The following is a 12991-nucleotide window of genomic DNA, read 5'->3' as shown; positions in this document are numbered from 1 at the left end:
CAAACTCATAAACTTTGAAATGTGGACTCGTCAGACCACAGAACACTTTTCCACTTTGCATCAGTCCATCTTAGCTGAGCTCGGGCCCAGAGAAGCCGGCAGCGTTTCTGGGTGTCGTTGATAAATGGCTTTGGCTTTGCATAGTAGAGTTTCAACTTGCACTCACAGATGTAGCGACAAACTGCAGTTACTGACAGTGGTTTTCTGAAGTGTTCTTGAGCCCATGTGGTGATATCCTTTACACACAGATGTTGCTTTTTGACGCAGTACTGCCTAAGGGAACGAAAGTCTGTTATATCATCGCTTATGTTCAGTGATTTCTCCAGATTCTCTAAACCTTTTGATGGTATTACGGACCGTAGATGCTGAAATTCCTAAATTCCTTGCAATAGACCGCTGAGAAATGTTGTTCTTAAACTGTTTGACGATTTGCTCACACATTCGTTCACAAAGTGGTGACCTTCGCCCCATCCTTGTTTCTGAATGACTGAGCATTTCACGGACGCTGTTTTTATACCCAATCATGGCACCCACCTGTTCCCTGCACACCTGTGGGATGTTCCAAATAAGTTTTTGATGAGAATTCCTCAACTTTATCAGTATTTATTGCCACCTTTCCCAACTTCTTTTCACGTGTTGCTGGCATCAAATTTTAAAGTTAATGATTATTTGCAAAAAAAAAGTTAATCAGTTTGAATATCAAATATGTTGTCTTTGTAGCATAGTCAACTGAATATGGGTTGAAAATTATTTGAAAAATCATTGTATTCCGTTTACATTTACATCTAACACAATTTCCCAACTCATATGGAAACAGGGTTTGTATATACATGTATATACACATATGTACATATATGTATGTATATATATATATATATATATACATATAAATATGTGTACATATGTGTGTATATATATACATACATATGTATATTCATATATATACATATATATGTATATATACACATAAGTATATTTATATATATATATATACATATATGTGTATATATATATACACATATGTACACATATTTATATGTATATATATATACACACATATATATACACACATATACAGTATTTATATGTGTGTGTATATATATATATATATATATATATATATATATATATATATATATATATATATATATGGTTGTGTAAATGTATACATGTATGTCTCAATCCTGGATGATAGGTATCGGAATCGGCAGCATAATACCCTGATTGAAACATTCCTAATCGTAATGTCACGAGACTGAAAGATAAATGTTGTTATGTTAGGGACAAGCTGTCGAAAAGGGATGGATAGATGGATGTCAGAAGACTAAAGTTGCAATGTTTGGAAACTAGATTTGTAATGTAACAACAACAAATCGTAACGTTAGAAGCTGAAGTTGCAATATTAACAAACAAATGTTGACTTTTCCCTCTATACCAGTTGGAAATGATTATTAATTTTTTTTAAATTTTTTTTTTTTTTTTACAATGATAACGTTTTTCTCCCACAAGAGCACAAAATGTAACTAATTATAGTAGTAATAATATGTATTACAGTAATGATAAAAGAATGTGTCAGCATACTTTTTAGACATTTTTCCGTCGTTTATCACAATGAGACATTTGGGGAACACTTTCCACATGGGGGGAGGGCTCACATACCGCAACCATTTGTGAAAGTGTGTGAAAGCTCCATGTTTGTCCACTGACGCTGTCAGACGTGGAACGAGTGAGTGTGTGCGTGTGTGTGTCGTGAAAAAGGGAAGCTTTTCCAGACATTGCCAAATGACATCATCGCCGTCGCAAATAACCTCTGTGTGCACAAGGGAAGGAGGGTGTGTGTGTGTGTGTGTGTGTGTGTGTGTGTGTGTGAAGGCTATAAAAGCAAAGGAAGTCCAGCAAAAGTTCATTTTCTATTCAAGCAGCAGAAGACCAGCAACAAGACAAAAGGTAATAACTTACTTTTTTAGGGTTTTTGTTCATTGATTTAATATTTGAAAGGGTGATAAATTATTACAAAAATATATTTTTTAAAAACAGGCATTTTTATGAATTTAAGCAATTTGTTTAATTTTGTTTTTTTTCTTAACTATTTATTATAACACATATATAATTAAGAATAAGAATATTATTATACTTTTTTTGTATAATTTAAACATTTTTGAATACATACATTTTTAATTCATCAATAATTTAGTATGTTTTAATATATTAAAAAATACAATTATTTCTCGAAGAACATTTTGTTTATTTTTATTCATTTATTATCATAACACAATTAAGAATAATATTGTTATTAAACTGTTTTTGGAAGATTTAAGGCATTTTTTTAAGGTTTACGTTTGTTATTAGTGCCAATTTAACTGTAGTTGTGTACAATTGTGTTTTATTACATTTAAAATAGCATATTTACTACACTTTTTTGCAAAAAGTCTAGACTATTTGCCATTTTTATATATTTTCAAACACGTTTTTCGATTATTATAATTTTTTTTATATCACAATTTTACAATTTAGAGTACAAAAATGCACAATTATTACTTTTTCCACACAGGATGTTTTGCACGTACGTTCTCCTTGTAGTCCTACTGAGCACTGGCAGAGGCGGACAAGCATCTCTGTCAGACAAGCACACCGACTTTGGGCTGAAGGTCTTTTCCCACTTAGCAAGAGCCACCGGGGACAGCAATGTGGTCTTGTCCCCCTACGGCGTCTCCTCCGTGCTGGCCATGGCTCAGCTGGGTGCCGCCAGAAACACCCGCAAGGCCATGACGGCCGCCATGGGCTTCAACCTGCAAGGTATAACATATTAATCACTGTTCATTATCTCAAACAGGATTTAGTTTTTTTATTATTAATATCATTGTCATTATTGTTACTATCCACGACCCCTTCTGGAGATCATTTGCAAAAATACTTAGACTATTTACTATCAGGAATGTTTGGGTCCTGTTGACTTAGATTCATGTGGTTCTGTAAAACACTCAGACTTAATCAGTGAACACACTAAAACTCAAGAAGAGAAAAAAGTGCATAAGTCGCCGGGGTGGCTGGAGCCTATACCAGCTGCATTTGAGCGGTAGGCGGGTTACACTCTGGACAAGCTGCCATCTCACCAACACAGATAGACAACATTCACACTCAAAATCACACACTACGGACCATTTAGTGTTGACAATCAACCTGTCCATAGGTGCATGTCTTTGGAGGTGGGAGGAAGCCGGTGTATGTATGTACAGTATGTATGTCCCGATACCAATATGGTACCGGTATATACATATATGTATATATATATATATATATATATATATATATATACATATATATGTCTTAATTGGATTATCCAGAGAATAGTGCTCGATACCGTGGTAGAGCACAATATGTATGTGTGGGAAAAATCACAAGACTACTTCATCTCTACATAACTGTTTCATGAGGGGTTCCCTCAATCTCCTGACGATTGAGGGAACCCCTCATGAAACAGTTCTGTAGAGATGAAGTAGTCTTGTGATTTTTCCCACACACACACACACACACACATACATACATAAATATATATATATATATATATATATATATATTTTTTTTTTTTTTCACGCAAATTATGACTGACAAATATTATCCCGAGAGGTAAACCTAATTCTTGCAATATTTGAACTTCTTTACGTAACTGGAACATTATACTCTCAAAATACAACATTTTTATTATACTATCATCTATCATGAAGGCAATCGGTACATTTTTTTGAAGGAAAATATTTTTTTTCTTGCAAACTTCTTACTTTTCATGGTGAAATTGCCACGTTTGTCTTGTCTTGGTTTAACTTTATTTTGGCGATATCTTGTGACTTTTTTTGTAAAACATTATGATTTATTTCTCGTACAATTACTTTTTGTTGGAATTTTTTGATTTTTTCACCTCTTCATAGTCCGACCGTTTTGTTACCCTTAGCCCCGTTCAACTTCCTTATCATAATTACAACTTTATTTATAATCTATTGTCGCGGCGCCGCCTATTATTTTTCTGTTACAAGCAGTCTTGTTGAATCTTTATTATTTGACTAGTACTACTATTTAAGTTGTATTGTTATTTTTTTATTCAGAGCGTGGTATGTCCAGGCAGCAGCGTATGTTGCAGTTTGAGCTGCACAACGAGGAAGGTTTGGACATGGCGAGTGGAGTGATGGTGGAGAGGAAGATGATTCTGGAGAAAAGCTTCCGTCGCGGCCTCCTCAAGGCCTTCAGCAGCCACCCTCACCAGGTGGACTTCACCAGACCCAACCAGGCGGCCAGCGTCATCAATGCTTGGGTCTCTGACCACACAGCAGGTACTTACCAAGCTACGTGAAAGTATGGCTGAGGTACAAGAGGAGGTTAGAGCGTTCTGTTGGAAATATCCGCCCTATAACAATTGCCTAAGTATTCAATGGGCCCGTAGAGATTAGTTTTTCGAATAGCGTCACCATGGTAACACAAAATGTTCCCAATTTTGAGTACCCTTGTCGGCTAAAACGAGATATATCCAGTGGTATAACATATGGGGGGTTCGTTGGCTGGTTCGTTTTGTATGAGAAGTAAAAGAAACATGCGGAACTATAAAAAAAGTACCTTTTTTGAGAATAAAGGGTGGGTTTGCAACATATACACAGGTGCCTAGAGGGCGCTAACTTTCCAAAGTATTTTACACAGTATATCCCACCATCTCTTCATCTTGGGACGGCGTAGCGCAGTGGGGAGAGTGGCCGTGCGCAACCCGAGCGTCCCTGGTTCAATTCCCACCTAGTACCAACCTCGCCGCGTCCGTTGTGTCCTGAGCAAGACACTTCACCCTTGCTCCTGATGGGTGCTGGTTGGCGCCTTGCATGTGTGTGAATGTGTGTGTGAATGGGTAAATGTGGAAGTAGTGTCAAAGCGCTTTGAGTACCTTGAAGGTAGAAAAGCGCTATACAAGTACAACCCATTTATCATTTATTTATCTCACGGTTTCTCGTACGTAATGACGTAACTACGTACGTATGTAACACATTCACGCTCATTACCTTTAGGTGTTGTCAGCTAATAAAAGTGATTTATTTGGATAGTTAGTATTAACTGTCACTGATTGTGGTTTAACAGAACAAATGTTCCATAAGCTAGCTGTTTTGCTTGGAAAAATGTTGCCACCATTAGGTGGCAATATTACAGTACTAAAGTTGTACTTTTCCAAGATCAAAGTGAAAATATCATGATTGTAATAATGTAATTTAATTTTTTTTTATTTTAAAGTTGCAATATCACATAAAAAGTTGCGTTTTTGTCCAAATTGAAAGCTGTAATATATCGAGATTAAATTGAGTACACATTAAAAACGTAATAATTTTATTAGCGAGACCATTTTAGGGACATAAGGGCAAAAAGTACAAGCAAAAGTAACAGCAACTTAATTTCAATAATACTTCATGTAATTCAAGCAAATGAAAAATAATGTTGTAAAATATCAGCAAAAAAGTATTAATTTTACAAGAACAAATCGGGAATATTACAACACAATTTGTAATTTCACACAGGAAGAGTGCCAATATCGCGATAAAAAGTTATATTAGGAAAACTGAGTTTTACAAGAAAGGAGTCATAGAAAATTGTCGCATTTTCAGAGACAAAAGCTGCGATATACAAAGATTACAAGAATAAGCAAAATGTTAATATTACAAGGAAAAAACACTGTTCAACTCTTGTTTTTTTCTATAAATTAGGTTGAAAAGCTCTTTTAATTATTGCCTGGTAATCAATTTATTACGATAACTACCACATTACTTCTGACGACTTTTTATCTTTTAATATTACGATATTCAATCCATCCATCCATTTTCTACCGCTTGTCTCTTCTGGGGTCGCGGGGCGTCGCTGGAGCCTATCTCAGCTGCATTCGGGCGGAAGGCAGCGTACACCCCGGACATTACTTCCAAAATGATGTCGCTGTTATTGCAAAAATAGTTTTACATTTGCAACCATGACATAATTCTGTAAAAAATTCATTTTTTTTCCTATAAAATTGTGCTTTTTTTCCTCGTAATAGTTTAATGTCGTGATTACGTGACTATTCTTGCGATATTACAACTTTTCTTCTCGTTTAGAGTTCAATATGAGGCTTGTAATATTTCTCATAACTTTTTTTCCCCTATCAAAGCGTAACTTAATTCCCGTTATGTTGACATTTTTTTTTGCAAAAATTAAGTTTTTTTCTTGCAGTATTGAAAAAAAAAACTAACTTTTTTTTTTTTTTTGGCCTGCCGTCCTCCACGCAAATTTGTTCACTTGTTTGTTTCAAATTTTTTTGCAGGCGCCATTCCCAACTTTTTGGCGCCGGGATCGGTGTCGGATGAGACACGCCTTGTTCTCCTGAACGCCCTCCACTTCCAGGGGCTCTGGAAAGTTCCATTCGAGCCCACGCGGACCCACGAAAGAATGTTCCACTGTGCTAACGGCAGTGTTGTTCCGGTTAGCATGATGACGTTGACCAACCGCTTCAACTACGGTTAGCCTCAAATGATCTTACGAATCAACAAACGATCTTATCAGCTAACTAGTTTTGGTTCCGCGTCAACAGGTGAGTTTGTGACAACCGACGGCGTGGATTACGATGTTCTGGAGCTGCCATACGAGGGTGACTCACTGAGCATGCTGCTAGTGTCGCCCTTCGAGCGCGACGTGCCACTGAGCGCGCTCAGTAGCGAACTGAGCAGCCAGAGGATCAAGCAGTGGCGATCGGAACTACGTCATGTTCGGAGACAATTATCCATGCCCAGGTAAGGTGTAGGCCATGCCAGCTGGATTATGCTATTTATTAGTACCTTATTGACCTATCATTACTGACATTGTTGTTTTTTGTAGGTTTACGCTCAACTCTGACGTCAATTTAAAGGATGCTCTCGTCAACATGGGCTTGGGAAACATTTTCAATCTAGCTACTGCCGATTTTACACGCATCACCGGTGAGTACAACAATAAAAATACGCACACCGAGTTGTCATTCCAATAATAAGAAAAAGTCCACAATATGTCTGAGAAATTATGCAAATGTTGCAGACCGGAATACCGTATTTTTCAGACTATAGGGCGCACTTAAAATCCTTTTTTCTTTCTTAAAACTCGACAGAGCGCCCTATAACCTGGTGCGCCTAATGTACGGAATAATTCGAGTTTTGCTTACCGACCTCGAAGCAATTTTATTTGTTACATGGTGTAATGATAAGTGTGACCAGTAGATGGCAGTCAAACATAACAAATACGTGTAGACTGCAATATGATAGCAATGTGACTCAAGTAAACAACAACAACATTTTATATGTTCCATTGAAAATAGAGAACATTACACACGGCGCTCAAAAATCCATCAAAAAGTTTTAGTCCGACTTTGGTAAGCTATGAAGCCACACCGCTTGATGGATTGTTGCCGCATTAAACATACGAGTATTATTATGGTGTGTGTATAAGGTAAGACATATTATCTGGCATTTTGTTTCGCAATATTATGCAAAAGCAACTTTTCTTACCTTCTGGTACCTGCTGATTTGTATTTAGGATCTGCATAAGTTGAAATGTTCCAAGAATAAATCGGGAATATTACGACACAAGTTGTAATTTCACACGGGAAAAGTGGCAATATCGCGATAAAAAGTTAGATAAGGAAAACAGAGCTTTACAAGGAAGGAGTCATAGAAAATTGCCACGTTTTGAGGGAAAAAAGCTTCAATATACAACGATTACGAGAATAGACAAGATTATCATATAACGAGGAAAATCACTGTTCAACTATCTTGTTTTTTTATCTATAAATTAGGTCGCAATTTACACGAAAAAGCTCTCTTAATTAATGCCTTGTAATCAATTTATTTCTATAACTACTACAAGCGCAAAATCAACTTTTCTTACCTTCTGGTACCTGCTGATCTGTATTTGGGATCTGCATAAGTCCTGAAAATGTGCGCGCTTCTGCCTTTGTAGTCGATAAGCTTCTTTTTTTTCTCTAACTTCTTGTTATGCGACATTCATTCTCCGCTGTTGCCATTTCTAATATAAAATAAATGTGTTCCGAGAAAAACTTAAGAGCAAAAGTGGCAATGTTATAAGGATAATGTCAAAGTGTCATAAAGATAGAAGAGTAAAGATATAATTTAGTATTATAATAAAGATATAATTTATATTGTCAATGATTTAAGAATAAAATCGTAATTGTACGAGAACAAAAGTCAAAATTCAGTCAACAGAATTAGGAAAACGGGGATTACAGACCAAACTAAAGGTTTCCTAAACATTGACGTAAATCAGCCAAAGGTCGACAGACTATTGATTATTCTCTAATGGCTATAATCAGCGGAATAAACCAGCCAACCGGTTGCTCCTTCAGACCCGAGTTCAAAACTAACCTTGTCTTGTTTCCTTGAACTCTTCAGGCGATGAGAGGCTATGCGTGTCCAAGGTTTTCCAGACTGTGAAGCTGGAGGTCAATGAGCGGGGAACAAAAGGAGCGTCAGCCACAGGTAAGAGTCGGAGATCAAAGGAGCACAATGGAGCGTATACATGCATACTATAATAATAATAATAATAATAGATTGTATTTGTATTGTACTTAACATACGTCAGGAATTCTGGGCTTCATGTAAATAAATGACATTACTTTATTTGCATATATAAGTACAGTACTGTATATATGTATACTATTTATACCTTCAGTTTTAATACATATATACACATATATATATATTATATAAACACAAAAAGGCCAAAAATGTGAAGACACCTTCTCCTCATTCAATGCGTTTTCTTTATTTTCATTGTAGATTGTCACTGAAGGCATCGAAACTATGAATGAACACACGTGGAGTTATGTACTTATTAACACAATAACTGAAAACATGTTTTAGAGTAGAATAGAATAGAATAGAAAGTACTTTATTGATCCCTGGGGTATTCTAGTTATTTTTTTCAAAATAGCCACCCTTTGCTCTAATTATTGCTTTGCACACTCTTGGCATTCTCTGGATGAGCTTCAAACACACCTGTGAAGAGAAAACCATTTCTGGTGACGACCTCTTGAAACTCGTAGAGAGAATGCCAAGAGTGTGCGAAAAAGTAATCAGAGCTAAGGGTAGCTATTTGGAAAAATTAGAATATAAATCATGTTTTCAGTTATTTCACCTTTTTTTGTCAGGTACATAACTCCACATGTGTTCATTCATAGTTATGTTGCCTTTAGTGACAATCTGCAATGTAAATAGTCATGAAAATAATGAAAACACATTGAATGAGGTGTGTCCAAACTTTTGGCTGGTACTTTATAAGTATAGTTTTAAGTCCAGTAATGTATTTATTTATTAGATAGTGACCTTTTCTTGTGCTTTTAGCTGCTGTGATGTTCTCTCGAATGGCGGTAGAGGAGATCACTTTGGATCGACCTTTCCTCTTCCTTATCCAGCACAAAGGAACCGGAGCTATTCTGTTCATGGGACACTTCAACCAGCCTCTTTAAATACAAATGTATTTTTCTTTACTGAAATGACACTGATGCACTTCACAAAACAAAGGACATATGTTACTATGCTTCATTTTTAGTTGTTTTTTTACTAATTGTCTTGTTTGCAACACTGTATTTGTATTTATATTGTATTTATTAAAAATAAAAATATATTTTAAACAAGACTTTAGATTTGGTATTTCTTACTGTGGAGCAAAATACACTGTATTCTGTCATGATCTGTTACACCATATCGTGCCGAATTTTGAGTGTGTTGGCGTTTTTCCTGTGTTTAGTGTCATAGTTGTGGTTTAGCGCTCTTATTTTGGTTGCATTTTGTTTTGTTTGTGTTCTCCTGCAGCACCTACACACTTGCCTCTGAGCGCTTCCTGCACCTGTTTTCTTTTACAATGAAAACTATTTAACTTGGTAGCGGCTGCTACCTTTTTTTTTTTTGAATGAGTAAGTCTTTGCTGTTCTCCAGCATTTGGTTTTGTAGCCTGATCAGTTTAGTTTCGTTATGCGTAGTATTCCCTAAGCTTCAGTGTCTTTCCCTTTGCAGCACGCGCCTTTTGTTTTTATCATCACATAAAATACTTTTTACCTGCACGCTGCCTCTTGGTAACACACAAATTATCGCTGTGACGCGACCCATGGGTCCTAATATTCTTTAATATTAATTCCTTCTTTTAAAATATAGATTTGTTTTGTCAGTTAATTATGAGGGTTTCAACTAAATTTCTAATTTAATATATTTTCTATTAGAATTACAACTTTTTTGTCATAACAATAAGATTTGTTTCATGTCATAACTATTCCATTACATTATTATTGAAATATTAACATTTTTTCTTGTAAATTTATGACTTTTTTATTATTATCATATAATAAGACTTTAAAAAATAAATCACATTCTGACTTCATTTTTTGAAACATTACAAATGTGTGCAGTTACAACATTATTCCTTCAATATGACATATTTTTCTTCGAAGATACTTTTTTATTTTGGTATGACAAGTTTATTTCATACTATAAATGTTTTATTTATTTGTACATATTTTCTCTTGGAAAATTTGAACCTATATTATAAAAATAATTTGAATTGTATTATTTGGAAACCATTTCAACTTGTGGATTTATCATTTGCAAAAATAGACAAAGATTAATAGTACAATGTATCTGCATTCAAATCTATGAATTAATTTATTAATTCATTTTATTTTTAATATGTTTGGCAAAAAAATGTATACCCAATTCATAAGTTTTCAACTCTGAAACAAATGCATTTTGTAAAATATTTTAAGGATTCAATGTTTGTAAAAATCCAAAATAACTGTAACTATGTTATTTGGTAAAATAGTTTTAGTCATTATTTGTAATATTTTATATCAAGTAACGAAGAGGGGCCACAGTTTCAAGAGCCTAATTGCAAAATAAACACATCGGCTTTCACACTGCTCTGTCAAATGAATTCATTATTCTGCCCTCGCTACTCATTTTCATGAATTGATTAACGTGGACCCTGACTTAAAGACCTACAGAAACCCACTACTACCCACCACGCAGTCTGATAGTTTATATATCAATGATGAAATATTAACACTGCAACACATGCCAATACGGCCTTTAGTTTACTAAATTACAATTTTTTAAATTTCCCGGGGAGTTTCGTCATCGAAACGTCGTGTAATGATGACGTGTACGCAAGACGTCACGGGTTTTTAGGAAGTATGAGCGCTTCGCACACACACAGCTAAATGTCGTCTGCTTTAACGGCATAATTATACAGTTTTTTGGACATCTGTGTTGCTGAATCTTTTGTATTTTCTTCAATTAATATTGGAGAAGTCACAGTAGAAAGATGACGTTGGGAAGCTTTAGCCTTTTGCCACACAAACACAAGGTGATTCCTTGTTTAAAATTCCTGGAGGTGAAACTTTACTATGGATCAGAGCGCGGTCAAGAGAACATTGATCCCGACCACATGTCAACCAGCAGCTTTCGGTGAGAAAATTGTGGTTAAAAAGTCAGTTCTTACCGGAGAAAAGCTGAGCTTGTGCCGTCCATAAAGCTGCTGTCGACTCCCCTGAGACACTGCGCGTCAAGACACCCTTGGAGACACCCTTCCGACTATCAGGTAATATTAAACTCACTAAAAAACTAGACACACAATATAAAGATAAGGGATTTGCCAGAATTAACCTAGTAAATGTGTCTAAAAACATTGGAATCTGTCCCAATGCAATCGCGGTTTTTTTATGTAACTTTTTTTTTTTTGTAGTCCATCGCTATCAATATCCTCAAACACAAATCTTTCATCCTCGCTCAAATTAATGGGGAAATTGTTGTTTTCTCGGTCCGAATAGCACTTTTTGTTGGAGGCTCCCATTAAAAACAATGTGAATATGTGAGTAGCCACCAACATGTGACGTCATCGTCTGCGACTTCCGGTAGAGGCAGGGCTTTTGTCTTAGCACCGAAAGTTGTGAACTTTATCGTGGAAGTTCTTTACTAAATCCTTACAGCAAAAACATGGCAATATCGCGAAATGATCAAGAATAACACATAGAATGGACCTGCTATCCCCGTTTAAATAAGAACATCTCATTTCAGTAGGCCTTGAAACAAGTTGAAAAACTTATTCGGGTGTTACCATTTTGTGGTCAATTGGACGGAATATGTACTGTACTTTGCAATCTACTAATAAAAGTTTTAATCAATCAATCCATCAATCCAGCGTGTGCAGCTAGTTAACAATAGCGGTGTCGCCCTCTATTGGTCAAATTTTGCACTGCGTGTATTAAACAAGATTTGATTGTCACTGTCAAACAACAAAACAACATAAGACTACAAAATACATTGCAAAGTCATACACTTTAATACAAAACAAAATGAATATATTTATGCAAAAAGTATATTATGTATACTTAAAAATGGTTGACCAAGTTTTGTGATGAAACTTACACTGTTGCTGCTTGTCTGGATCGATGTGTCCGTCGCTTAAAAGGTCCGCCAGAAAACAATGATTCGAATACTTGCTCGTGGTAGAACGAGCAAGTATTCTTTGTTGGACAGCCGTTGTTAAAAAATTTTTTTTTTGCAATTTATTTAGATTTGTTTAATGTTTTCCAGGGTTGAATTGAGTAGTCTTCTTCTACTCACCCTATTGCTGCGTCACTGTGACACATAGCCCTCGCTGTCACCCCGCTGGCTGGCGGGAGTACTGCATGCATACACGATCAACCCAATTTTTAATGGTTTTATCGAGCCTATTCAGGTGATGTTCGGCAGGCCGAATGAAAATCTTTGGCGGGCCATATGTGGAACGCGGGCATGTTGTATATTGACTCCTCCTGGACGAATAACGTACGTATATTGAGGAGGTTTGTTCACTAACTCAGATGCAGTAGAAGGAAATTACGTAATACAATTCTTGTGGAATTGGCTTAGCGTGCTGTCTGTCAAATACTTCCCCAGCCAATCAGTGCGTGGTACTTGCA

General features: G+C 35.9%; 1 protein-coding gene across 1 annotated transcript; it reads left to right on the top strand.

Annotated features, from left to right (window-relative positions):
- The first annotated feature begins 1737 nt into the window (after positions 1-1737).
- serpine1 (serpin peptidase inhibitor, clade E (nexin, plasminogen activator inhibitor type 1), member 1) lies at positions 1738-9675 on the top strand. The gene is made up of 8 exons (XM_061913903.1): positions 1738-1947; positions 2552-2796; positions 4101-4325; positions 6317-6511; positions 6584-6782; positions 6868-6968; positions 8430-8516; positions 9381-9675. The coding sequence occupies exons 2-8, from the start codon at positions 2553-2555 to the stop codon at positions 9503-9505; spliced, it is 1176 nt and encodes a 391-aa protein (XP_061769887.1). The 5' UTR covers positions 1738-1947; position 2552; the 3' UTR covers positions 9506-9675.
- Positions 9676-12991: the final 3316 nt, after the last annotated feature.

This window comes from Nerophis ophidion, linkage group LG10, assembly GCF_033978795.1.
Source record: "Nerophis ophidion isolate RoL-2023_Sa linkage group LG10, RoL_Noph_v1.0, whole genome shotgun sequence".
In the NCBI taxonomy this organism is placed as follows: Eukaryota; Metazoa; Chordata; class Actinopteri; order Syngnathiformes; family Syngnathidae; genus Nerophis; species Nerophis ophidion.
The sequence above is the reverse complement of the archived record's forward strand: the minus strand, read 5'-3'. Positions and strand labels throughout refer to the sequence as shown.